Source organism: Camelina sativa, chromosome 15 (assembly GCF_030686135.1).
Source record: "Camelina sativa cultivar CO46 ecotype springtype chromosome 15, ASM3068613v1".
NCBI classification, from domain to species: domain Eukaryota; kingdom Viridiplantae; phylum Streptophyta; class Magnoliopsida; order Brassicales; family Brassicaceae; genus Camelina; species Camelina sativa.
The window spans coordinates 24291965-24317578 of NC_141894.1; the positions used below are offsets into that span (position 1 = coordinate 24291965).

At 39.7% G+C, this 25614-nt stretch overlaps 1 protein-coding gene across 1 annotated transcript; it reads right to left on the minus strand.

The window, feature by feature from the left end:
* Nucleotides 1-10830: 10830 nt before the first annotated feature.
* Nucleotides 10831-11820, minus strand: LOC147927031 (uncharacterized). Its single transcript, XM_087487273.1, has 2 exons — nt 11170-11820; nt 10831-11115 (listed from the first exon to the last, which is right to left on the minus strand). The coding sequence occupies exons 1-2, from the start codon at nt 11818-11820 to the stop codon at nt 10831-10833; spliced, it is 936 nt and encodes a 311-aa protein (XP_087343399.1).
* Between the last annotated feature and the right edge of the window lie 13794 nt (nt 11821-25614).

Consider the following 25614-nt stretch of genomic DNA (forward strand, 5'->3'; position numbering starts at 1 on the left):
CATCTCTGCTAGAGCCATCCTGTAAGGAGCCTTGGACAACGGCATTGTCCCCGGTTCCAGTTCAATGGTAAAAGGATCCGACCAAGATGGTGGTAATCCCTGCAAAGACTGAAACACATCCTCAAACTCCTCCACTACCGAAATACTGCTAACCGTAGACTTCCCCACTGACTCTGGCATAGATATAGTAACCAGATAAGCCTCACGGCCCTTCTCGATCATCTTCCCAGCCTGAATGGCTGAGATCACGAGACTCCCCGAAGTCGGTCTAATACCCTGAAACACCAACTTCCCTCCTGGACTCTCAAACTCCACTCTACCCCGATGGCAATCCAAATGCACCCTATACCGATGCAACCAATCCACCCCGAGAATAACATCATATAACTCCACTGGACTGATAAGAAAATCCGCTAGCCACGACTCTCCTGCAATCTGAATATCAATTTCTCTAGCTCGCCCAATCACTCTCAGGAACTCACCTCCTGCAACTCTGACAACTCCTGAATGCTCTCCAGGATCCCCGCTGATCCCCACACACTCTGCACACTCCGGAGTAATGAAGCTATAAGAAGCTGCAGAATCAAACATAACATGGGACTTAAACCCGCCCACCAACAAGGTCACTACACAAACCTCATGTGTTGAGAACCTAACACTTTATCACAGGAAACATATACAATCTGAACCTACTAAAATCCACAAATTTTAAATACCAGAAAATATACCTGTGATCGCCCCGGCACTGGTTCCACCATTCCTGCTGTCATGTAAACCCGTGGCGCCTGCTCAATTCGTGCCACCTGCTGACCTCCAGGCTGCACCTGCTGGAATGCTGCCACTGCTGCCGGCTACAACTTGGGAAAAAAAGGCCTGATGTGCCCTGTCTCCCTACAATGATAACATACCCGAGGCCCTGCCGTCGGAGCACTCCTCTTAGGACAACTAGCAACCCTGTGATCCTTGCTCCCACAACCGAAGCAACTCGCACCACTCGTCTTCTGCGTAGCCTCCCAACTCCTATTGGTTCCCTGTGCAGGCCTACCGCCCCTGCTATAACCACCTTGCTGCTGAGCCTTACTAGGCTGAACTGCTGGAGCTACCGCCACTGACTGTGCCCAGATATCCTCCTCAATCTCTGCTGCAGTCTCAACCAGCTCTGCACGCGTAGAATAACTCCGTCCTCTACAGTAAACTCTCAAATCATCACGTAGAGCCCTCAAAAACCTTCTGATTTGAACCTCCTCAGACTCCAAAGCCCGACCCCCATAACAAAGAAGTCGACTGAACTCCAAGTCCAGCTCCCGCACTGACCGTGTCTCCTGAGACAACTGAAGGAAATGCACCTCCAACCGATCCAATGCCTCTCTAGGAAAATACTTGCGGTTGAACTCCAAGACGAAGTCAGCCCAAGTCATCTCCCGATGCACTCTCCTAGCAGCCACTGATCTCCACCATAACTCAACATCACCACACAAATAGTAGACCCCTATGTCCACCCAAAACTCCTCAGGACATCTCAGAGTATGGAAGTTACGTTCCACACTCGTCCTCCACGCATCCGAAACAGTAGGATCTGTACCACCCAAAAACCTCTCAGTGAACAGACCCTTCATCTCCTTGAGCATAGACAAATAACGTCCATGTGCTCCCACAACCGCAACCACTGGCCGCCGTTCCTCCGCCACCACTAGTGGCACTACCTGAGCCTGAGCCGGTACCACGGTGGTAACCGCGCTAACACCTCTGCTAGCATAGCCGCAACGTAAGTACCAGGGACTCCACCCGCTTGGACTCCCACACCCAGGACCCTAGCATCACCGGCCACTGGAGCATCAACACCGCCCCATCCTGCCACACTCACGGAATCCCCCGGAACACCCTGCGCCTCACCAACACCCTTAGTTGTCACACTCTGGTTCTCGGTCTCACTAACCACTGGGACTCTGCCCCTACCATGACCACGTCCGCGTCAACGACCTCGACCAGCCACAGCATCCTCTCTAGCCATCTGCACTACCATGAACAGAAGGCTAAGCAAACAATTTCTATTATACACAGAAACATAAACTCACCGTGGAATCACACAGTCGGCTCAAAGAGGATGTTCTACGAATCCGTGCCACACACAATTTACTAACTCACATAATCAATCAAGAAATGCTATCCCAAACATCACAACAGAACCCTAGTGAACCCAAACCTAGAACCGTAAGGGCTCTGATACCAAAATGAAAGGACCGACATTTTTTTTAATAATAAATAATAAATATAATATAATAAATAAACTACAACTAGTGGTCCCAGACCCACTAGCCACCTAACCACAATCACAATCAACAGCAGAATAACAATACCAATAACCATATCCAATAATATCCAATAATAAAAATCAATGCTATAGTATAAACAATATCCAATAACAAGATAACCAATAATCCAATAACCAGTCATCAGAAAACATGAAACCAGCAACCTAGCAATGTTTCTAATGACTCAACTCTAGCAACCTAGCAATGCCAGACAACATCCAATCGAGTCCCTAGAACATCCTCCTCTTCATTGCCTTGATTCCACGATCACACTTTGACTTTACCTGCACCACAAACACATATTGAGATGCATGAGTATTTGATAAACACTCAGTAAGGCAATCCTCCCATCTACTGGGCTATACAAACAAGCAACAATGATTCCAGAGTTCCAAACAAGCATCAAACAAAACACACAAACCAGGAAATCAGACATCGTCTCGCTGGAAGGGAGGTGTCAACCGACACCAGCCAAGTGTCGATCGATGCACAATTTGCTGGTGTCGATCAGCACTCCTTCTGCAACTGCGATCCGCGCAAAGTCGAGAGTTGAATCTCACTCCCAAATCTCCTCCAAATCGTCCAATACTCGAAACCCAAGCCTTATACATCCGTAGGAACCTGTATCAACCAATCCCAGCAAGAAAAACACACAAACAAGCAACAAACAAGCAAGAACAAGGGAATCAAAGGCTTAGATTAGCCATGGTCATGCACTCACCTCTTTGCAAGAAGTTTCTGACCAACAATCGACAAATCCACACTCCCAGCAAGCTTCCCACACGTTCCTAGCCTTGAATCCTCACTCCCACAGCAAGATCTCACCCACAAACTCTTGAAATCTCACATAATCTCCCAAAAACTTAAGAACGATGTTTTCTCCTCTTTCTCTTTGTTTTCAGCGGCTGGACAACCACAAACACGACCTAGGTTGTTCCCCCACTTAAATATCACGGTTTAATGGTTCTCCTCAAACCAAACCGACCAAAAATCAATAATTAAATCGAACCGGTCGAACCAGACCAAACAGTGTCGATCGACACCTCCTGTGGTGTCGATCGACACCTCCACCAATTTACCAAAAATTGGTTTGCGGGTGTTACAATCAAGAACAATAATGAATGGCAAGATATTTCAATGTCTAGTTTAAAGTAGATTTAAAAATTGTGTTTTTACTGTGACACTATTCTAGAAAAATGTTAAGTTACTCCTTTTCGATTATTCAATAAATAGCGTTTGACATCTTTGCTGAATTAGCATATAATTCGTTAAGTGTAGGTATTTACAATGAAATTTAAAACGTTGTTTATCCTTTTCGAATCATTTTAAAAACCTTTTAAAACTCTTGTAAATCCTATAAAATTCATTGAAATACCCAAAACAAAACCCTTTTAAAACTCTTGTAAATCCTATAAAATTCAATGAAATACCCAAAAACAAAACCCTTTTAAACCTTTTAAAATCCTTTTTAAAATGCTTGTAAAACCTTTTAAATGGTCTTAATACTATAAAACGTAATTTATACTATAAAACCCTTTTAATATTTTAAAAGGTTTTACAATGTTTTTTTATAATAAGGGTGAAAGCCCTAGGTCGAGGCCCAATTGTAAAATAAAACCCTCCCCCTATATCAATGATCCCAAAAATTCATGGGTTCCTCTTTCTAAAAGTACAGTTTTCCGTCTGAGAGGTTGAAAATCGTGAAATTCACTCAAATCTATATTTGCTTAAATTGGGTTCGCGATTTCGTCGGATTGCAGACACGAAGTCGTCGGATTGAATCTAGGAGTCAACTGATTGGGTACGCGAGGACTTCAAGTTGCCATTTTCTTCGTCGAATTACGGACTCTTATTCTCCCTCGTTTTTCCTCTCAGACCTCTATTCGTATTCGTCGTCTCTTCTTGAAATTTAAAGGAAAAGACATGAAACCTGAGGAAAGAATTCGATTAGGTGCTTTGTTACTAGTGGAGGGGATATTGATAGCACAAAATCCAGTAGTTCAAATTTCCTTAAAAAATTTGCTGAGAGCCAGTAGTTTTGAGAATTACTGCAAGTATCCTTGGGGTGAAATTGCTTATGAATCATTAGTGATAGGCGTGAAACAAATGACTGTGGGAACATTGGCAAAGACACAGTATGGAATGGCTGGCTTTCCATATGCAATCCAAATCTGGTTGTTATCTTCAGTTTGCCAGCTAGGGGAACATTTTGGTGTTAGGGAAAGCATTTCAAGCCAAACTCAACATCTCCCACTGATCTTGCAATGAAAAAAGACATCTTCCCCAAAATTCAATGAAATAAAATTTGTTCTTGTGTCTTGCAAGGTACTAATACTTCTCTAAAACTTTTTTTTTCCAATAGTTTTAAAACACATTGTAAACCTTTTTTAAAAAGTGTTATTAACGTAATTTTGATTTACAATATGTTTAAACTGGTTTACAAGACTTTACAACGGATTTACAAGGGATTTTGAGATTTATAAAAGGGTTTTAAAAGGGTTTACAATATCTGTATAAGACTTTTGAGATATAATATGGATCGATTTATCTTTGCAGTTTGAAGTGAAAACAATTGTTGGTGATCCCGATGAATATGGCCATTTGGTTAGGCCACCGAATGATGAAGACAAGGATTTTGATGAAGTTGTTAAACTTGTAATCCAAGGCTATTGGATGACTAAGGAGGAATGGATTCAAGGATGGATTCAAGTTGAAAAAGGAGAACAAAATCAAAACAAGCATGTGAGAGAAGTTGCAAGGCCATCCTTGAATCAAATAACAACAAAAAAAGAGTATCTTGTAGTGGAAAAATTGACATGATTTTAAAAACAGCCTCTGCAACTTATTCACAACAGAATAGTGAGACTGGAGAATCATGTGGGTATCACTACTGCTGCTGCAACACCACAGTGGGAATCAAGGGCATTTGAAGAAGAGGAAGTACCCTCCTCTGTAACTGCTTTTGAAGAAGACGAAGTACCAGCCTCTGCAACTGATTTTCAAGAAAAGGAAGTACGAGCCTCTGCAACTGCTTTTCAAGAAGAGGAAGTACCAGCCTCTGCCACTGCTTTTCAAGAAGAGGAAGTACGAGCCTCTATAACTGCTTTTCAAGAAGAGGAAGTACCAGCATCTACCACTGCTTTTTAAGAAGAGGAAGTACCAGCCTCTGCAACTGCTTTTCAAGAAGAGGAAGTACCAGCCTCTGCCTCTGCTTTTCAAGAAGAGAAAGTATGAGCCTCTGCCACCGAATTTGAAGAAGAGGAAGTACCAGCTTCTCCAAGTGAATTTGTAAGTGACAAAAAGAACTTAATTTCTTTTAAAATCATTTTTAAAGTGTTTTAAAGAGTTTTTAACAAAATTATATAAAATCGAAGTCTTAACAATGGTTTTAAAAGGGTTTTCAATGGTTTTAAATGGTTTGAAAAAAAAAAACTTAATTCCTTTTAAAATCGTTTTAAAAGTGTTTAAACGAGTTTTTAACAAAATCATATAATCGTTTTCAAAGGTTTTGCTAGTGTTTTAAATAGTATTTGAAACAACCCTTCCCATTTTTTTTTTAAATATAATTCACTAGTGGTCCCATACCCACTAACATCCTAGCAACAATCAACAACAGCGGATAACAAAACAATTCCATTAAATCAACAAGAATCCAACAATTACATTCCAATAACCAACAATGCAATAATTAAAACCAACAATAAAATAACAAAGTTCGAACATCTTACAATGTTCTATCAACTCAACACTAGCAACCTAACAATAGCTAGACCACAATAAATCAAGCCTCTAGAACATCCTCCTCCTCATCATTTTGATTACACGATCACACTTTTCCTTTACCTGCACACCACAAACAACAATTGAGATGCGTAAGTATTATCATAAATACTTAGTGAGGCCATCCTCCCATCTACTAGGTAATACACACAAGTATTTGAGACTCTCATGTTTAAGCAAACAAACAAAAACACAACAATACATCAAACCAGGAAAACAAGTCTCGGATAAGACTAGTGTCGACCGATGCTACATCAGTGTCGATCGATGCTTGCACGTCAAGGTGTCGACCGATGCTACACGGTGTCGATTGATGCTTGCACAACCTGGTGTCGACCGATGCTACGAGGTGTCGATCGATGCTTCTTCAGCAGACGCGAACTGCACGAACCCGAATGTCGATCCTCCATTTCAAATCATCTCGAAACCATCTCAAACTCACTCAAACACCTCTGGAACTTATGGTAAACACGAAAACAACGAACCCAAGCAAGAAACACCACAAGCAACAACGAAACACCCAAAAAAAGAGATCTCATGCTTAGATCAACCATGGTCAAGCACTCACCTCTTTTACACGAAGATTGGGTCGAGAAACGGTGGAAACAACACCTTAGGAACCTTTTCCTTCGTTCCCAGCAACAGCTCTGCCTTCTCCAGCCATAGATCCTTCCAAAAATGCCAAGAACAGACCCAAAAACTCACATAAACACTCTCTGATGCTTTCTCTTCTTTTTCTCTCTTTTCTCACTTAACGGCGACAAACAAAACTCCCAAAACCCTTAATTCGTCGCTTCTTCACTTATAAATGCTATTTAGGGATTTCTAATTGAACCAAACCAAACCAAACAACAATTAAAACACACCGGACCAAACAGTAAAACATGGTGTCGATCGATATACCAAGGGTGTCGATCGACACTCACACCAAAAATACAATATTTGGTTCGGGGATGTTACAATTCTCCCCCACCAATAAGGATTCGTCCTCGAATCCTGCAGCACCGTCCATCCGTCAAGGACCTCCCTGCCACCGTCAACACGGCCCGCATGTCCTCTGACCGGACTAAACACCGTCAGCCAAGGTTTCTTGTGCAACTGTCGCAACAGCCCGCACACCTCCGACTGAACCATGAGGTCTCCCTCTAGCCAATATACTCACATCAAAGACACTATTTTCTCACAACTCAGTGCTTCCCCCATCCGTGGCCGCAACCAACGAATCATGCCGGCTCGCTATCAGGCCAACCGCCTTAAGCTACGGCATCCAGGAAGTCACTCACACTCACTCCCCCGCTCTCGGGTCGCAACCCTCGAGACATACCGGCTCACTGCCGAGCCGCGGCTCACAGCTACGGTATCAAGGGAGTCTCAATCTCCCGCTCTTTGGTCTTTACCCTAAAGCGCGCTCTTGGATCGTCATCCGAAGCAACATACCACTCCCACTCTCTGGCCGCGAAGTCCATCGAGTGTATCACATGAGTTGGGCCCACACAGCCTTGAGCAAAAACAAATCTGATGCCATCGAGTATCTCCCGGCTAAATCTACCTAAACACTTCCCACAAAAATTCCTCATTTAGAAACTTTCTAAATCTGGAAACCTCCTTTTTGTGGAAACTTTGTATTTATAGAAACTTTCCAAAAATAGAAACCCGAGCTATTTCTCTTTTTCCCATGACAACAACAGTTAAACATAAAGAAAAATACTCATCTTATTAATCTCAAAATGTCATAATCGTTACAACCTCAACAAAATGCAAAAGGGAAAATAAGATACAACAATCCTAATCCATCAACCCGCATCCCGAGCACCACCTCATCTTGGTACTTAGTCGCACAACCAACCACCCCTAAGCGACCAAGTATCAAGAGAGATGGGCTTGAATACTCCGTACCCGCTCCAGCCACGAACTACAACTTGGACCCGGCTAGACAAGCTCAAGTTGCAGCCTGCTTCTCAAACCACTTCTTAAACCTTGCCTTCATCCTTGCCTCGGGCTCCCATTTTTAGCTCCTTTACCCCATCACAGTCCCACAAGACTCTCATCAAAGGAACCTTCTTCTTCCGAAGTTCCTTGACTCTCCTCCCGAGCACCCTCAACGGTCTCGCCTCCAAAGTCATGTTGGGCTGAAGATCCTCAGGAATCTTTGGCAACAACCGATCACCCTCGTGAAGACATTTCCTCAGCATCGACACATGAAATACCTTGTGGAATGCACGCACAACCTCAGGCAACTCCAGCTAGTATGCCACTGGTCCCACCCCTCAACTACCCTGAACAGACCCATGTACCTCGGACTCGACTTAGACTCTGTCAATGACCTGTTCGGACCCTGAAACATGGCCATCTTGAGGTACACCCCATCACCAACCTGAAACTCAAGATCCTTCCTCCTCTTATCAGCATAGCTCTTCTGCCGATCCTGAGCCTCCTTCACGTTCAGTCTCAGAACCAGAATCTTCTCCAAGGTCTCCTGAACAAAATCCGCACCATATATGCTCCTCTCCCCCACCTGAGTCCAACATAATGGTGTATGACATGGCCTCCCATATTATGCCTCATAAGGAGCCATCCCAATACTTGCCTGGTAGCTGTTGTTGTAAGCAAACTCCACCAAGCTCAAGTGATCTGCCCAATGACCACCCCAATCCAACACGCACATCCTCAATAAATCCTCTAAAATCTAGATCGTCCTCTCCGACTGACCGTCCGTCTGAGGATGATAGGCTGTACTCATATGCACCTTTGTGCCCATCTCTGCCTGAAACGCCTTCCACAACACCGAGGTGCACTTAGAATCTCTATCAGACACAATACTAGCAGGCACACCATGCAAGCTGACTATCTCCCTCACGTACTTCTTGGCCAAAACCGCTGCTCTATCAGTTTTCTTGATGGCCAGAAAATGCACAGACTTAGTCAAACGGTCCACAATGACCCAAATCGCATCAAAGGTCCTCGACACAGGCAATCCCACCACGAAGTCCATCGTGATCAAATCTCACTTCCACTCTGGAATGGGCAAACTTTGTAATAATCCACCAGGAATCTGATTCTCCGCCTTCACTAGCTGGCAAGTGTCACACTTCGCCACCCAGTCTGCTATGTCCTTCTTCATCCCGACCCTGTGATAATACCGCTTGAGGTCACGGTACATCTTGTTCGCCCCTGGATGAATAGAGAACTTTCTCGAATGAGCCTCTGTCAGTATCTCCTGCCTCAAATCCTCCCCCTTGGGCACACAAACCCGACCATGCACAAGGATAGTACCATTAGCAGAAACCTGATACTCCGAACCTGCAGCCTTAGAGGCATTCACCAGCCCCTCATCACTCTCCTGAGCGAACCGCACTCTGCTCAATAAATCTACTCCGAATCGCCGTTTAACGTTTTTGAGAGAAAAAGGAAGAGAAAGAGAGTTCTTGAGATTTTGGTGAGATTTGTGAGATTCCTTGCTGTTTCTTGAGAGATCTAAGGCTGGAAAGGTGCTAGGAGCTTGCTAGGAGTGAGGGATTCGTTTTTATTGGTCAGAATCTTCTTGCAGAGAGGTGAGTGCATGACCATGGCTAATCTAATCCTTTGATTCCCTTGTTCTTGTTTGCTTGTTGCTTGTTTGTGTGTTTTTCTTGCTGGGATTGGTTGTTACAAGTTCCTACGGGTGTATAAGGCTTGAAATTCGAGTATTGGACAATTTGGAGGATTTTGGGAGCGAGATTCGACTCTCGACTTCGCGCGGATCGCAGTTGCACAGGGAGTGTCGATCGATACTACTTGGTGTTGGTCGACACCAGCAAATTGTGCATCGATCGACACTGTGGGATAGTGTCAGTCGACACCGTTGAGCCAGTGTCGATCGACACTAGGCTGGTGTCGGTCGACACCTCCCTTCCAGCGAGACGATGTTTGATTTCCTGGTTTGTGTGTTTATTTGTTGCTTGTTTGGAACTTTGGAATCATTGTTGCTTGTGTGTATAGCCCAGTAGATGGGAGGATTGCCTCACTGAGTGTTTATCAAATACTCATTCATCTCAATATGTGTTTATGGTGCAGGTAAAGGCAAAGTGTGATCGTGGAATCAAGGCGATGAAGAGGAGGATGTTCTAGTGGTTTGCTTGGTTGTCTGGCTTCTGTTAGGTTGCTAGAGATGAGTCCTAGAACATTGTTTCGATCATTAGTTTGTGACTGGAATTAATACTGGATATTATTTTGTTGGTTATTTGTTTACTGGATATTTATTGGTTTGTTATTCCGCTGTTGATTGTGAATATGGTTAGGTGGCTAGTGGATATGGGACCACTAGTTGTAGTTTATTATTTATATTATATTATTGTTATTATTTATTTTTTTTTTAAAAAAAAGGTCAGTCGTTTCAACAAGGGAATTTGTCAATATCAAACATACAGCATGTGCATTTCTTTGTGTCCAGATTCACCACATTTGTCTTTAAACCTGCTTTAACCTCGAAGACATTTTCATTTACTTGACAAACTTCAAGCCAGCGGGTAGTATTATTATAAGATGCATTCATCTTATTCCCAACATTTGGAGTAACAGCATATGGATGTCGACATCTCTCCTCACGTCGTTCATTAAACCACCTAGTCAAAATAGATCTGATTGTCTCAAACAGGCAGACAATTGGATACTCGAGAGTCTCTTTTAACATGGAGTTAATGGACTCTGCACAATTAGATGTCATAATGTTGTACCGGTTAGAAGGAGAATATGCACGTGATCATTTCCTAATATCAGCTTGCCAAAGATATTCTCCAAGTACCGGATCACCATTGAAAATTTGACTTAACAAATAATCAAAATCATATTGAGAGTAAGCTCTTGAAGCATCATGAACAACTGGAAGAAGAGAAGCAGAAACTCTAAATTTTGTTTCCATGTTCTTTTGCAAGTGGAAAGTGCAGATCCCATGATGAGCAAGTACATAATTTACTGAAAGCGCAGTTGCAATTGAAGAAGCCCGATCAGACACAAAAATTAGATCCTTTTCATCAGGAATAATAGTCTTCAAACACCGCAAAAACTAATCCCATGATGCATCATTCTCAGAATCAACAACGGCAAAAGCAATAGGATATAACTGAAAATTACCATCCTGAGCTGATGCAGCAAGCAAAGTCCATTTAAATTTTGATTTCAAATGGGCGCCATCAATAGAAATAACTTTTCTCATCAACTTAAAACCTCTAATTGATGCACCAAAAGCCAGAAAAGCATATCTAAACTTATTATCAGAATCAGCTCTGATGTAAGTGATAGTACCTGGATTTTTCTTTTCTATCATGTGAAACCAACTCGGTAAAACCTCATAACTATCAGAAGGTAAACCCCTAGCAAGTTTTGATGCATGTTCTTGAGCTCTCCATGCTTTTGAGTACGAGACACCAACTTTATGGTCATTCCTAAAAATTTCCATGAGCTGTTTAGGTCTGAGAGGAAGCTTTCCTCTTGAAAAATGGTTACTAACCAAACCAGCCAAAGTCCTTGCAGATGCTTGGCGATGATTAACATTCCTTAAAGCAAAGTCACAACTGTGCTGACTAATATACTTTCGAACAACAAAGCAATTTGATGCTTTAACCTTAGTTGCACGTAGCCTCCAAGTACATTTTTCATCAATACATTTAAGAACATACCTCTTGTTGTCTGACTTAAAAGTATGAAACTCAAATCTATGCTTGACTGCATACATCCGCATCTGACTTCTCATTTCTGTTTTGCTTTGAATAACTTTCCACAAAACAGTGAATCAACATCGATTAGACCAGTTGAGTGTGAAGAACCAGATGTATACCCAACAGAGGTTTTCATGTTACGAGGAACACTCTCGACATATGGATTTGGTATTGGTTGACCCTGAAAGTACAAATCAATGAATTTATAAAAGATTTGTAAAGTATTTATGAGGTTTTACAAGTGATTTCAAAGGGTTTAATAAGATTTACAACTGTTTTCAAAAGGTTTTTTAAAGTGTTTAAATGGATTTACCAAAGGTTTTAAAAAGGGGTAATGCCATTGTAAGTTATCTAAGTATGAGTAGCAGTTAAAATCATCATCGGTGCCAGTATATTGACCTGATGAAGCAACCGGAGAACAATAAAAATGAGGAACACTCTCGACATATGGATTTGGTATTTGACCCTGAAAGTACAAATCAATGGTTTTTTAAAATATTTGTAACGTATTTAAAAGGTTTTACAAGTGATTTCAAAGGATTTAATAAGGTTTACAACTGTTTTCAAAAGGTTTTTTTTAAGTGTTTAAATGTAAGTTATCTGAGTATGAGTAGCAGTAAAATCATCAGCAGTTGTTGACTTGAAGAAGCAACAAGAGGAACACTCTCGACATATGGATTTGGTATTGATTGACCCTGAAAGTACAAATCAATGGTTTTCTAAAAGATTTGTAACATATTTAAAAGGTTTTACAAGTGATTTCAAAGGATATAATAAGGTTTACAAATGTTTTCAATGGTTTTTAAAACGGGCTGAAAAGGCATTTAAAACATTTATACAATTGTAAGTTACCTGAGTATGAGTATAAACATCAATAGCATTCCCAACAAACAGATTTGAGCTAGTTTGATCCTGAAAGGATTTGTAAAGTATTTAAAACGTTTTACAAGTGTTTTCAAAGGATTTTATAAGGTTTTGTAAGAAAGAAATAATTAAAAATTCTAAAGTAGAAAGTTACCTGAGTAACAGCAGTAACACTCTCAATAAAAGGAGTAGAGCTAGGTTGGCCTTGATAAAGAAACATTCCTCAAATCAGTTACTTTTCTAAAACAATATTAGAAAGAATAAGAGAATGAGTTTACTAAAAATATCTGCTCTACAGTCTCACAAAAATCCTCAACAGTAACACATAGATGAAGAACTCCTCCACTTTGTGCATATTTGAGTTTAAAAGCTTCAAGCTGCCTATCATTTCTAATAAAGATAGGAATACTACCTATGGTAGCAGACTTAGCAGGCAATGTATGACTAAGCTTTAAACATTGTGCCTGAATATCAATGTCAAAATCTTCTAATAGAACCTTTACCAACTCACTAAATCTAGTATTCTCATCAATGTTAATCAAAGAAGCTCTCCTTTCATTATCCATCTCAAATTCCCAATGAATGTTGTTTTTCAACTTCCACAAACCACATACTGAATACAATTCAATCATTTGTACATCCAAACAAATCCTGAGAAAACAAACCAATATCACGAATTACAAAACTACATTAAAAGAAGAGAGATTCGAACAACTATATCAAAGAATAACAGTAGATGTCCAAAGATCTAATAAAAGACTTTATTATCACGAACAGATCTCTGACATTAAATTTGAAATCGAAACAACAATCTAATAGCTAACACAAAAAAGAAATTGAAATCAAAATTAAAATACAGAAACAAGCTTACACGATGGGAGAGGAAGAGACGACGAAGTAAATGAGAGAACTAAGACGACGGGAGAAGCAGTGATAACGGCGGAGGAGAGATCCGACCGGAGAACGAGAGATGTCTCTGGAGAAAGATAAATGACAACGGAGACGAAGACGAAGAAGATCGACGAAGACAAAGAAGGTCGACGACGGAGAAGGTCGAATAAGATTGTCGGTATAATTATAAAACTAGGGCAAAATTGTCTTTAAAAAATAAAGGAAGGGTTTAATTAAAAATGGTCATCAGAAGGGGCATTTTTAAAAAGAGGTATCAAAGAAGGGGCATTAGTAAGAAATTCCCCATTATAATTCACCTCTCATCTTTATATGATTCAACTTATCTGAAACAAATAAATTTTCATATTATTAATTATAATTAAAAATAACTTTATCTCTGCATATACAATAATTTAAAATTTTAAAAAGAATATAAATTATTCATTCTATGAAATATTCAAGTTTTAGTAATATTATTTTTTTTAAAATATCTGTCAAAATTTAAATATTTAAAATTTCATATATTTCTTTTTTTTTGAATTGTATAATTTTATATACTTTAATAAACTTTTTATATAATTTAACTTGAAAAAAATTAAAAATAGTTTAATTAGATATTTTAAAGAATATCATATATATATGATATATCAAAAAGTTAAAAATTATAAACACTCTAATCTGATTTGTTATTGTACGGGTCAATAATATGTCACTATAATATACACAATTTCAAGAAATATGATTTCTTACTTAAGCACGGATTGGAATTTCTAAAAATATGATTTTTTGGATTAAATTAAGGTTTGGAATAATGTTGTTTGGTAGGCTTTTTCGGTCAAGATGATTTTCACAAACATATGTTACATATTTTAGTCCAAAAATTAATATGCGGTATACTATGGGTTAAGTTATAGAATTAACAATCAATATACAATGTTTAATTTTAAACAGTTGTAACACCCACAAACCAAAACTGGGCATTTTGGGGAAAGGTGTCGATCGACACCAAGGTGGTGTCGGTCGACACAGTTATTTCTGGTTCGGCCAGTTCGATTTAATTATCGATTTGGACCGGTTTGGTTTAGGGAAAACCATTGAACAGAGATATTATAGTGGGAAAACGACTTAGGTCGTGTTTTGTTTTGTCTCACGCCGTTTTTGGAGAAAACAAAGAGAGAAAAAGTGTTCTTGATCTTTTGGGAAGAGTTTGGTAAGATTCTTGGCTGTTCTTGAGAGATTTGAAGCTAGGAAGGATCTAGAAGCTTGCTAGAAAGGTTGGATTCGTTGTTGTTGGTCAGAATCTTTCTGCAGAGAGGTGAGTGCATAACCATGGCTGATCTAAGCCTGTGATTCCTTGTTCTTGCTTGTTTGTTGCTGTTTTTGTGTGTTTTTCTTGCTGGGATTGATTGTTACAGGTTCCTACGGACGTATATGGCTTGGGTTTTTTTGAGTATTGGGCGATTTGGTGGAGTTTGGGAGCGAGATTCGACTCTCGGCTTCGTGCGGATCGCGGTTGCAGAGGTAGTGTCGATCAACACCAATTGGTGTCAGTCGACACCAGTGAAGTGGCATCGATCGACACTGTGGGGTAGTGTCGGTCGACACCAAGAGCCAGTGTCGGTCGACACTTGGCTGGTGTTGGTCAACACCTCCCTTCCAGCGAGATGATGTTTGTTTCCCTAGTTTGTATGCTTTGTTTGTGTAACAACCCGCCCCGTGGGAAGGTTGTTAAAGGGTGGGGACCAGGGTTCGAGGAACGCCTGGCGCACCAATAACCTACTGGTGGATTTGGATATCCATAGTGATAGGTTAGGATCGATGCCCTGCAGGGCCAGCTTGGGGTCCGTTGGGACGGCTAGCGGGGGCTAGTAGGGTCCTCGTACGGTCCGTTGGGGCAGCTAGCAGGGGGCTAGTGGGGTCCATGGGACGGGTTGTTACAGTCTGTTAATTGTTGGGAACATTGGAGTTATAGTTACTTGTGTGTATATCCCAGTAGATGGGAGGATTACCTCACTGAGTGTTTATAAAATACTCATGCATCTCAATTTGTGTTTGTGGTGCTGGTAAAGGCAAAGTGTGATCGTGGAATCATGGCAATGAAGAGGAGGATGTTCTAGGGACTCGATTGGTTGTTGTCTGACATTGCTAGGTTGCTAGAGTTGGGACATTAGAAACATTGATAGGTTGATGGTTCTATGATTCACTACAAAAAAATATATCGTTTTGAATCATTTGTTTTATATATTTGCATCAGATTCAATTGATGTAAAAATAACTTGCATCACTTTTAAAATAATTTATTATTTGTTGATGCAAATAATTTGTATCAGTTTATTTTAAACCGATGCTATATTTAAGTCAGTTACAACAAATGATTTTAATTATTTGTGTCAGTTTTTTGTAAATGATTTTTAAATTTTGGTATCATTTATGGATAACCGGTACCAATAAAATATATTTTTTGTTTTAATAATACAAAATTTAATAACAGATTTTTTAGAATGAATATTTCGAAATTATATTTAATATACAGAAAATTGTTTTCAATATCTATTAAAATCTTTTCAAATCTTTACTAATATTTTTTATTAAAATTGTTATTTACAAAAATAGTAAAAATAAAAAAAACAAATAACAACCAATTTAATATAGATTCATCATCGATTTACAAAAGAAAAAAAAAGTGAGATGAACTTAGATCATGAATTCATAACCAAGCTATGGTTTTTTCCTGCTTAAGTGTTGTATGTATCGTTAAGTGTTATATGAAACACATATTACTTGTCTTCCATGCCTTTTTTTTCCAGTGTGACAACCCGTCCCGCGGACCCCACTAGCCCACCGCTAGCCGCCCCAACGGACCCCAAGCTGGCCCTGCAGGGCATCGATCCTAACCCCTCATTGGGCAAATGGAACTATTCATCCAAATCTACAGTAGGTTATTGGTGCACCAGGCGTTCCTTGAACCCTGGTCCCCACCCTTTAACAACCTTCCCACAGGACAAGCTGTCACCAATTGAGCTGCAGATCAATTGGTGACAGCTTGTCCTGTGGGAAGGTTGTTAAAGGATGGGGACCAGGGTTCGAGGAACGCCTGGTTCACCAATAACCTACTGTGGATTTGGATGAATAGTTCCATCTGCCCAGTGAGGGGTTAGGATCGATGCCCTGCAGGGCCAGCTTTGGGCCTATGGGGGCAAGCTAGCGGGTTGGCTAGTGGGGTCCACGGGACGGGTTGTTACATCCAGTTTCTTGATGACATTGTTGTTTGTTTAATATTGAGATTTTCTGAGTATATAACCAAAAGTAACAGAGAACAAAACTAGAATTCTACATGAGATAATAAAAGAAAATTGAGAAAAAAAAAAAATATGAAGAAGTAAATTACACTTGCCTTCAAATGTTCTTAGATGTGATGATAATATGCTGAAGATGTGTTGTGGATACATAATTTGTTTTACCATTAGTTGTCTTGTGGCTAATTAAAAAAGAACTTATGCAAAAGTTGTTGTTTTGATCATTGCCAATTTTTTTTTGTTTGTTTTTGCTAACGGAGAACCATTTTCACCTTTAAATAATCACAAAGATTTATCTTTTTGAGAGATTACAAAGATCGTGAGTTGTGGAAATAAATTTTCAGATTTTAAAATATAAATAGTTTTTAATACATATGTTTTTAATAAAACAAATAAAAAGTAAGAAATTTAAAAAATAAAAGAAACAGATTTCGAATTTAAATATTAAAAATTTAAAACCACATCTGGAATCCAAACAGAAAATATATGTTTACGATTTTTTGTTTATAATTATTAATTTGTGGTATATTGATTTATTGTTTTAAAAATATTTTAAGTTTTGACACATGTAAATTAAGATTGACTTGCACCAATTATATAAAACCGATATCTATAAAATTATGGAATACGTGTATTTTCTTAAAAAAAATTTGAATCGAGTATATATGTATTGGCACTATTTCATTTTTGAGATCAATTTTGTATCATTTATTAATTAATATTTAATTTGTATCATTATATTAAGTTATGTAAACTTATATTTTTGTTAAATATTTCTGAAATGATGCAAATTAAAAAAAATTGTGTCATTTTTATTGAACCGATGTCATATTATTCGATTACCACATCAATAATTACAATTGATACTAAACCACATATTATACATCATTTATTCATAAGTCATTTAAATGGATATCATTTACTTTTGTGATATTACTTAAGTGATGCAATCAACCATTTTTTTTTTGTAGTGATTCCTGTTGGTTGATTTTTGGATATTGTTTATGTTATAATTATTATATTATTATTGGATATTTATTGGATAATGGTATTGGTTATATCTGCTGTTGATTGTAATTGTGCTTAGGTGGCTAGTGGATATGGGACCAGTATTATTATTATTATTATTATTATTATTATTATTATTATTATTATTATTATTATTATTATTATTATTATTATTATTATTATTATTATTATTATTATTATTATTATTATTATTATTATTATTATTATTATTATTATTATTATTATTATTATTATTATTATTATTATTATTATTATTATTATTATTATTATTATTATTATTATTTATTATAAAAAAAAGGGTCGGTCGTTTCAGTTTGGTATCATAGCCCTTACGGTTTTAGGTTTTGGTTCCCTAGGCTTTGTGCTGTAGATGTTTGGGATTTGCATGCTTTGATTGATTATGTGAGTTAGTCAATTGTGTGTGGCATGGAGTCCTAGAACATCCTCTTCGAGCCTACAGTGTGATTCCACGGTGAGTTTGTGTTTTTGTGTTATGTTAAGATTACCTGTTAGCCTCTGTTCTTGGAAGTACAGTGGTTAAAGGTGTTTGAGTTGTTGGTCATGGACGGGGACGTGGTCGTGGTCATGGTCGGGCGGGTCCCGAGGCCAGCGAGTGTATGGTCCAGAGTTCCACGAGGAGGTACGCCAGAGGGTCGCAAGCATATCAGGAGGGACCAGAGGGGGTTAGCCGGTGAGCGTGCCGGGGGTGCTGGGAACCCAGGTGTGGGGTTGCAGCAGGTGTAGCCCAGGGTCGAGATGATCGCTTGGCGGATCTGTTGGTGTGTTGTTGGAGCGGTTATCAAGAGGGGTACATGTGCAGGCTCCAGTTGTACCGCATGTGGTGGGGTGCAGCCGAGAACTGCGGATGTTGAGGATTTTCCTTCTTATCTTAGGAGGATGGAGCAGTTGTAGACGCCGGTGCGAGATTCTTCTCGAGAGGTATCGAGCCTAGAGAGGCGGATAGGTGGATATTTGTAGTTGGAGCAGATATTTTCTCTGTTTGGTGGGTAATCTAGTGGATATTAGAAGTTGAGTGGGCAGGTGTAACATTGCAATGTTATACTCGGACCACATGAAGTACTTTTAGTCGGAAGATGTTTATAGTCTTTAAGGATTGTTGCTCCTGAGAGGATGGTGGTTTCCCTGAGAGGATGAGTAGTTCTCATGATACTGAGATCTTGAGGATTGTGGTCCAAGAGTGAGACGGTATAACTCAAAGACGCTGGTCTAAGAGTGAGATCGGTATGGTCTGAAGGTTGCGACCTAAGGGTGGAGGATTTTGGAGAAAGCAATGCCTAGGACGTGAGTATAAACATGTTGACGGAATGTAAACCTCGAGAGTTTATGGTGGTTTAATCTTGGATTTTAGTTGTGTGGCCGATGTGCTTACTGGTGTTGCTGGAGGTCCAGCGGGTGCTGTGAGTGTGGTGACAGGTTTTGCTCAAACTGAGATGACCGTATTGTGGATTTACTGACAATGTTGTTGGAGAAGAGTTAATAAGATGATTAGTACTTATGAAGTCTTGATGTGGAATAGGTTAAGGGATTATGTGACTGTAAATATGAAAAGTGATAAATATGGAAAATGTCGTTACAAAGGAAGAATAGAAAGTTAAAGAAAAGGAAAGTTTCCATAAATAGAAAATTCTATGAATAGTTAGGACTTGTCTATTTTTGGAAAGGGGATGTGAAATGCCGGAGAGGCGAAATGTTTAATGGATGACCTGAAGAGTGGTCACAGATGAGATGATCAGTTCTCAAGGATTTATGATTGGTGATATTCAGGTGGTGGTGAGTTGATGTTGGCATACTTGATTATTAGTCTAGTAGAGTTGAGGACGTAACCAGAGGATTGGTTGAGGAAGGGGATTCATTCATCTTATCACTTCACTGTGGGAAGCGTAAGTGTTGTTTGTCGAGAAGAAGGACGAGGTATGAGTTTATGAGTTCGTGGTGATGTCGTTCGGGTTGAGTAACGCACAAGCAGCGTTTATGATATTGATGAACAGCGTGTTTCAGGAGTTTTTGGACTTGTCCGTCATCATTTTCATCGACGATATCCTGGTTTTTTCTAAGAGTCCTGAGGAGCATGCAGTGCATATAAGAGCAGTTTTGGAAAAGCTGTAGGAGCAGAAGTTGATTGCTAAGTTGAGCAAGTGCAGTTTTTGGCAGTGTGAGATGGGTTTTCTAGGTCACATTGTTTCTGCAGAGGAAGTTTCTATAGATCCAGAGAAGATTTAGGCTATTAGGGATTGGCCTAAACCGCAGAATGCCACAAAGATCAGGAGCTTCCTTGGTTATTACAGGAGTTTTGTGCAGGGCTTTGCAAGCAAGGCACGTCTGATTGACTAGGTTGATAGGGAAAGATGTTCCTTTTGTTTGATCACAGGAGTGCAAGGAAGGCTTTGCAAGCAGGAAAGAGATGCTGACTACTATGCCAATATTGGCATTGCCGGAGCAGGGAGAACCCTGTGTGGTTTATACAGATGCATCCAAAGTTGGTTTGGGGTGTGTGTTGATGCAACATGGGATGGTGATTTCCTATGCTTTGTGGCAGTTATGGAAGCATGAGGACAACTATCCTATTCATGACTTGGGGATGGCTGCTGGAGTTTTTGCCCTAAAAATTTGAAGATCTTATCTTTATGGTGCAAAAGTGCAGGTGTTTACAGATCATAAGAGCCTGAAGTATATATTCACTCAGCCCGTGCTGAAGTTGAGACAGAGGCGGTAGATGGAGTTGGTGGCAGATTATGAATTAGAGATAGTCTATCACCCTGATAAGGCTAACTTGGTTGCAGATGCTCTAAGTCGAAAGAGAGAAGCTCTGGCTCAGGAGCATGAGATGGAGTCTCTGGTAGGAGAGATCAGTGCTTTGAGGTTATGTGCTACTTCTCAGGTACCGTTGGGTTTGGAAACAGTTGATAGAGCAGATGTTCTGAGCAGGGTGTGGTTGGCTCAGGAGAAAGATTTGGGCTGGTGAATGCCTCTAAGGATGTTGATTCAGAGTATCAGGTCTCAGCTAATGGTACTATCTTGGTGCACGGTCGGATTTGTGTGCCTAAGGATGAGGAGTTGAGGCAGGAGATCCTGAGAGAGGCTCATGCGAGCAAGTTTTCTATTCATCAAGGAACGACTAAGATGTACCGTGATCTCTAGAGGTACTATCACTGGGTCGGGATGAAGAAGGATGTAGCTAGTTGGGTCGCGAGGTGCGATAGGTGTCAGCTAGAGAAGGCTGAGCATCAAGTTCCAGGCGGGTTACTGAAGGGTCTACTCATTCCTGAGTGGAAATGGGATATGATCACGATGGATTTTGTGGTAGGATTGCCAGTGTCTCGGACTTTTGATGCTATTTGGGTCATTGTGGATTGGTTAATTAAGTCAGCACATTCTCTGGCCATTAAGAAGACTAATGTAGCAGCGGTCTTGGCTAAGAAGTATGAGTATTGTGTCTGATAGGGACTCAAAGTTCACTTCGGTGTTCTGGAAGGCATTTCAGGCAGAGATGGGCACTAAGGTGCATATAAGTACAACTTATCATCCCCAGACCGATAGATAGTCAGAGAGGACGATCCAGATGCTAGAGGATTTGCTGAGGATGTGTGTGTTGGATTGGGGTGGCCATTGGCCATATCACCTGAACCTGGTAGAGTTTGTTTACAACAACAGTTATCAGGCAAGTATTAAGATGGCTCCTTATGAGGCTTTGTATGGGAGTCCATGTCGTACACCATTGTTCTGGACTCAGGTGGAGGAGAGGAGTATGCATGGTGCTAGTTTTGTTCAGGAGACCTCATAGAAGATTCGGGTTCTCAAGCTGAACATGAAGGAAGCTCAGGATCGGCAAAGGAGTTATGCCGACAGGAGGAGGAGAGATCTTGAGTTTCAGGTAAGAGACAGAGTATACCTCAAGATGACCATGTTGCGGGATCCAAATAGGTCATTGACAGAGACTAAGTTTAGTATGAGGTATATGGGTTCATTCCGAGTGATTGAGCGGGTGGTACCAGTAGCATATAGGCTGGAGTTGCATGAGGTTATGCGTGTGTTCCACAAGGTTTTCCATGTGTCGATGTTGCGGAAGTGTCTCCATGAGGATGATTGGTTGTTGGCTAAGATTCCTGAAGATCTTCAGCCAAACATGACTTCGGAGGCGAGACCAGTGGGGATTCTCGGGAGGAGGATCAAGGAATTTCGGAAGAAGAAGATTCCTTTGATGAGAGTCCTTTGGGACTGTGGTGGTTTGAAGGAAAGTTTCCTGAAATAGAAGTTTCTAAAAGTGGAAAGTTCTAAAAATGGAAAGTTTTATGAGACTTAGAATTTGTCCATTTTTAGTGGTTATGAGCCTTAGAGGGGCTTCTGTGGCCTTTGTGGCGGACTTTGGATTCATTTTGCCCGTGTGTGGTGGTCTTTTGAGACATTGTGTGACCTTCGTGGCAGTCTTTTGAGTCATCGTGCCATTGTGTGTGGCGGTCTTTTGAGACATTGTGTGGCCTTCGTGGCGAACTTTTGAGTCATTGTGCCCGTGTGTGGCGGTCTTTTGACATTGTGTAGCCTTTGTGGCGGGCTGTTTAGCCAATTGTGTGGCCTTTATAGCGGGTTGTTTAGCCAATTGTGTGGCCTTTGTGGCGGGCTGTTTAGCCAATTGTGTGGCCATTGTGGGGGACTGTTTAGCCAATGTTGCCTGTTTAGGCGGTCCTTCGGGATGTATGGTCTTCGTGACGGTCCTTCGGCACGAGTGGTCTTCGTGACGGTCCTTCGGGACAAGTGGTCTTTGTGACGGTCCTTCGGGACAAGTGACCTTGGTGGCGGTCCTATTTAGAACATTTGTTTGGCCTTTGTGGCGGTCCTGTTGAGAACAATTGTTTGGCCTTTGTGGCGGTCCTGTTTAGGACATTTGTTTGGCCTTTGTGGCGATCCTGTTTAGGACATTTGTTTGGTCTTGGTGGCGGTCCTATTTAACACATTTGTTTGGCCTTTGTGGCGGCCGTTGTGGCGTGTATATGATCCTTGTGTGGTCATGAGGTATTCAAGTGAGGGGATAAGTGGTTGGTAGGACATTGTGTTGTTTTACGCGAGCCACGGGATAAAACTCAGACGTGTTCAGAACTGTTTGCTCGCGACTCCTGGGGAACTTTGGTTCTCCTAGTACTGCCATATTCTGAGACTTTGTGGCTTGGGAGCATGGTTGGTATATCGACTTTGGATGACGATTCAGGAGCGCGCTGTAGGGTGGCAACCTGAGGGACGAATATTGGACTTCCTTATATATTATGGCATGCGGGCTTAGGCCCGATGAGGAGCCAACATTAAGGCATGCAGACTTAGGTCTGATGATGATCCAATAAAAACGCAAGGTTTAAACCTATCGGTAAAGGAAAGTCCAAAAGTCGAGAGCAAATAATGCATGGAGCGTGAGTCTATCGCCTAGAGGTGACCTTCCATAGATCGGTCGGAGGAGTGCGGGCCGTGGAGATGGTTGCACGAGAGTCCTTGGCTGATAGTTGTTTGAGATTCGAGGATGAATCTATGTTGGTGGGGGAGAATTTTAACACCCGCAAACCAAAACTGGGCGTTTTGGGGGAGAGTGTCGATCAACACCAAGGTGGTGTCGATTATTTCTGGTTCGGCCAGTTTAATTTAATTATCGATTTGGACCAGTTAGGTTTAGGGAAAACCATTGAACCGAGATATTAAAGTGGAAAAACGACATAGGTCGTGTTTTGTTTTGTCTCACGCCGTTTTTGGAGAAAACAAAGAGAGAAAAAAGTGTTCTTGAGCTTTTGGGAAGAGTTTGGTGAGATTCTTGGCTCTTCTTGAGAGATTTGAAGCTAGGAAAGATGTAGAAGCTTGCTAGGAAGGTTGGACTCGTTGCTGGTTGTCATAATCTTTCTGCAGAGAGGTGAGTGCATGACCATGGCTGATCTAAGCTTGTGATTCCTTGTTCTTTCTTGTTTATTGCTGTTTTTGTGTGCTTTTCTTGATGGGATTGATTGCTACAGGTTCCTACGGACGTATATGGCTTAGGTTTTTTGAGTATTGGGCGATTTGGTGGAGTTTGGGAGCGAGATTCGACTCTCGGCTTCGTGCGGATTGCGGTTGCAGAGGTAGTGTCAATCAACACCAATTGGTGTCAGTTGACACCAGTGAAGGGGCATCGATCGACACTGTGGGGTAGTGTCGGTCGACACCAAGAGCCAGTGTCGGTCGACACCAAGAGCCAGTGTCGGTCGACACCTCCCTTCCAGCGAGATGATGTTTGTTTTCCTGGTCTGTATGCTTAGTTTGTTGATTGTTGGGAACATTAGAGTTACAGTTGCTTGTGTGTATAGCCCAGTAGATGGAAGGATTGCCTCACTGAGTGTTTATAAAATACTCATGCATCTCAATTTGTGTTTGTGGTGCAAGTAAATGCAAAGTGTGATCGTGGATTCAAGGCAATGAAGAGGAGGATGTTCTATGGACTCGATTGGTTTTGTCTGACATTGCTAGGTTGCTAAAGTTAGGACATTAGAAATATTGCTAGGTTGATGGTTCTATTCTTGTTGGTTGAATTTTGGATATTGTTTATGTTATAATTATTGGATTATTATTGGGTATTTATTGGATATTGGTATTGGTTATTTCCGCAGTTGATTGTGATTGTGGTTAGGTGGCTAGTGGATATGAGACCACTAGTTGTTTATTATTATTATTATTATTATTATTATTATTATTATTATTATTATTATTATTATTATTATTATTATTATTATTATTATTATTATTATTATTATTATGATTATTATTATTATTGTTATTGTTATTATTATTATTATTATTATTATTATTATTTTATTATTTTTATTATTTTTTTTATTATTTTTTTTAATTATTAGTATTATTATTATTATTGTTATTATTATTTATTATTTATTTAAAAAAAGTCAGGTCATTTCACCACTAAACAAATCAAATAAATTTAACAAACAAAAATTAATTTTTTTTATCACATAATTTAACCCGCAGTATACCGCGGATCAAAATCTAGATCTACTAGAATAGTTCTTACAAAATAGATGTTATTTTTATAAGTCATTTGCAGCATATCATTTCATGGCATAGTGTTCAATCCAAAAAAAAAAACTTTTAAGAAAAAAAAATCACATATATGATATTTTGAAGAAAAAATTACAAAATAAACCAAAGGAATTTCGATCTGTGCTCTAGCACGAATCATATTCAAGTAGCTAAGTATAGATTTAGAGAATGATATCATTTTAATAAACCATAAATATCAATACTAATATTTGTATAAGTCACAGCATAAAGGTATGTAAGTTTCCTCACACTTGATTTTAGTAGAAATTAAAAACAATTTTATAATGAAAAAGAAAATATTATTACTAATGAGATTTTATTATTATATTAAAAATAATATCAATTTTCTTACTTATCCTTATAGGTAAAATGAATATTTTAATTTTCTTTTCCAAAAATACCAAAATAAAAAATTTAGCATTCGAAACTAAACCCTAAATCTTACTCCCTAAAAATTATACCTAAATTTAAAATTGTCAATTTTAAACCTAGATAAATAAATTCTATACCCTTAAAATCAATTTTCTTGTGTTGTGGTAATTTAAAAAAAAAAAAAAAAACTTTCTGCTATTTTTGGAAAAATAATTTAATAATGGTATTTTTAGTAATTTTGTTCTTTTTTTATAATTTATTTAGTCTTGAGAACAAAGAGGTGAACTATTTTTT

Coding starts and splice junctions, on each gene's coding strand:
- LOC147927031 (XM_087487273.1), bottom strand. CDS start 11,820: ATGAGAAGTCAGATGCGGATGTATGCAGTCAAGCATAGATTTGAGTTT. Junction 11,116..11,169: donor TATATCCTATTGCTTTTGCC/GTTGTTGATTCT, acceptor CGGTGTTTGAAG/ACTATTATTCCTGATGAAAA.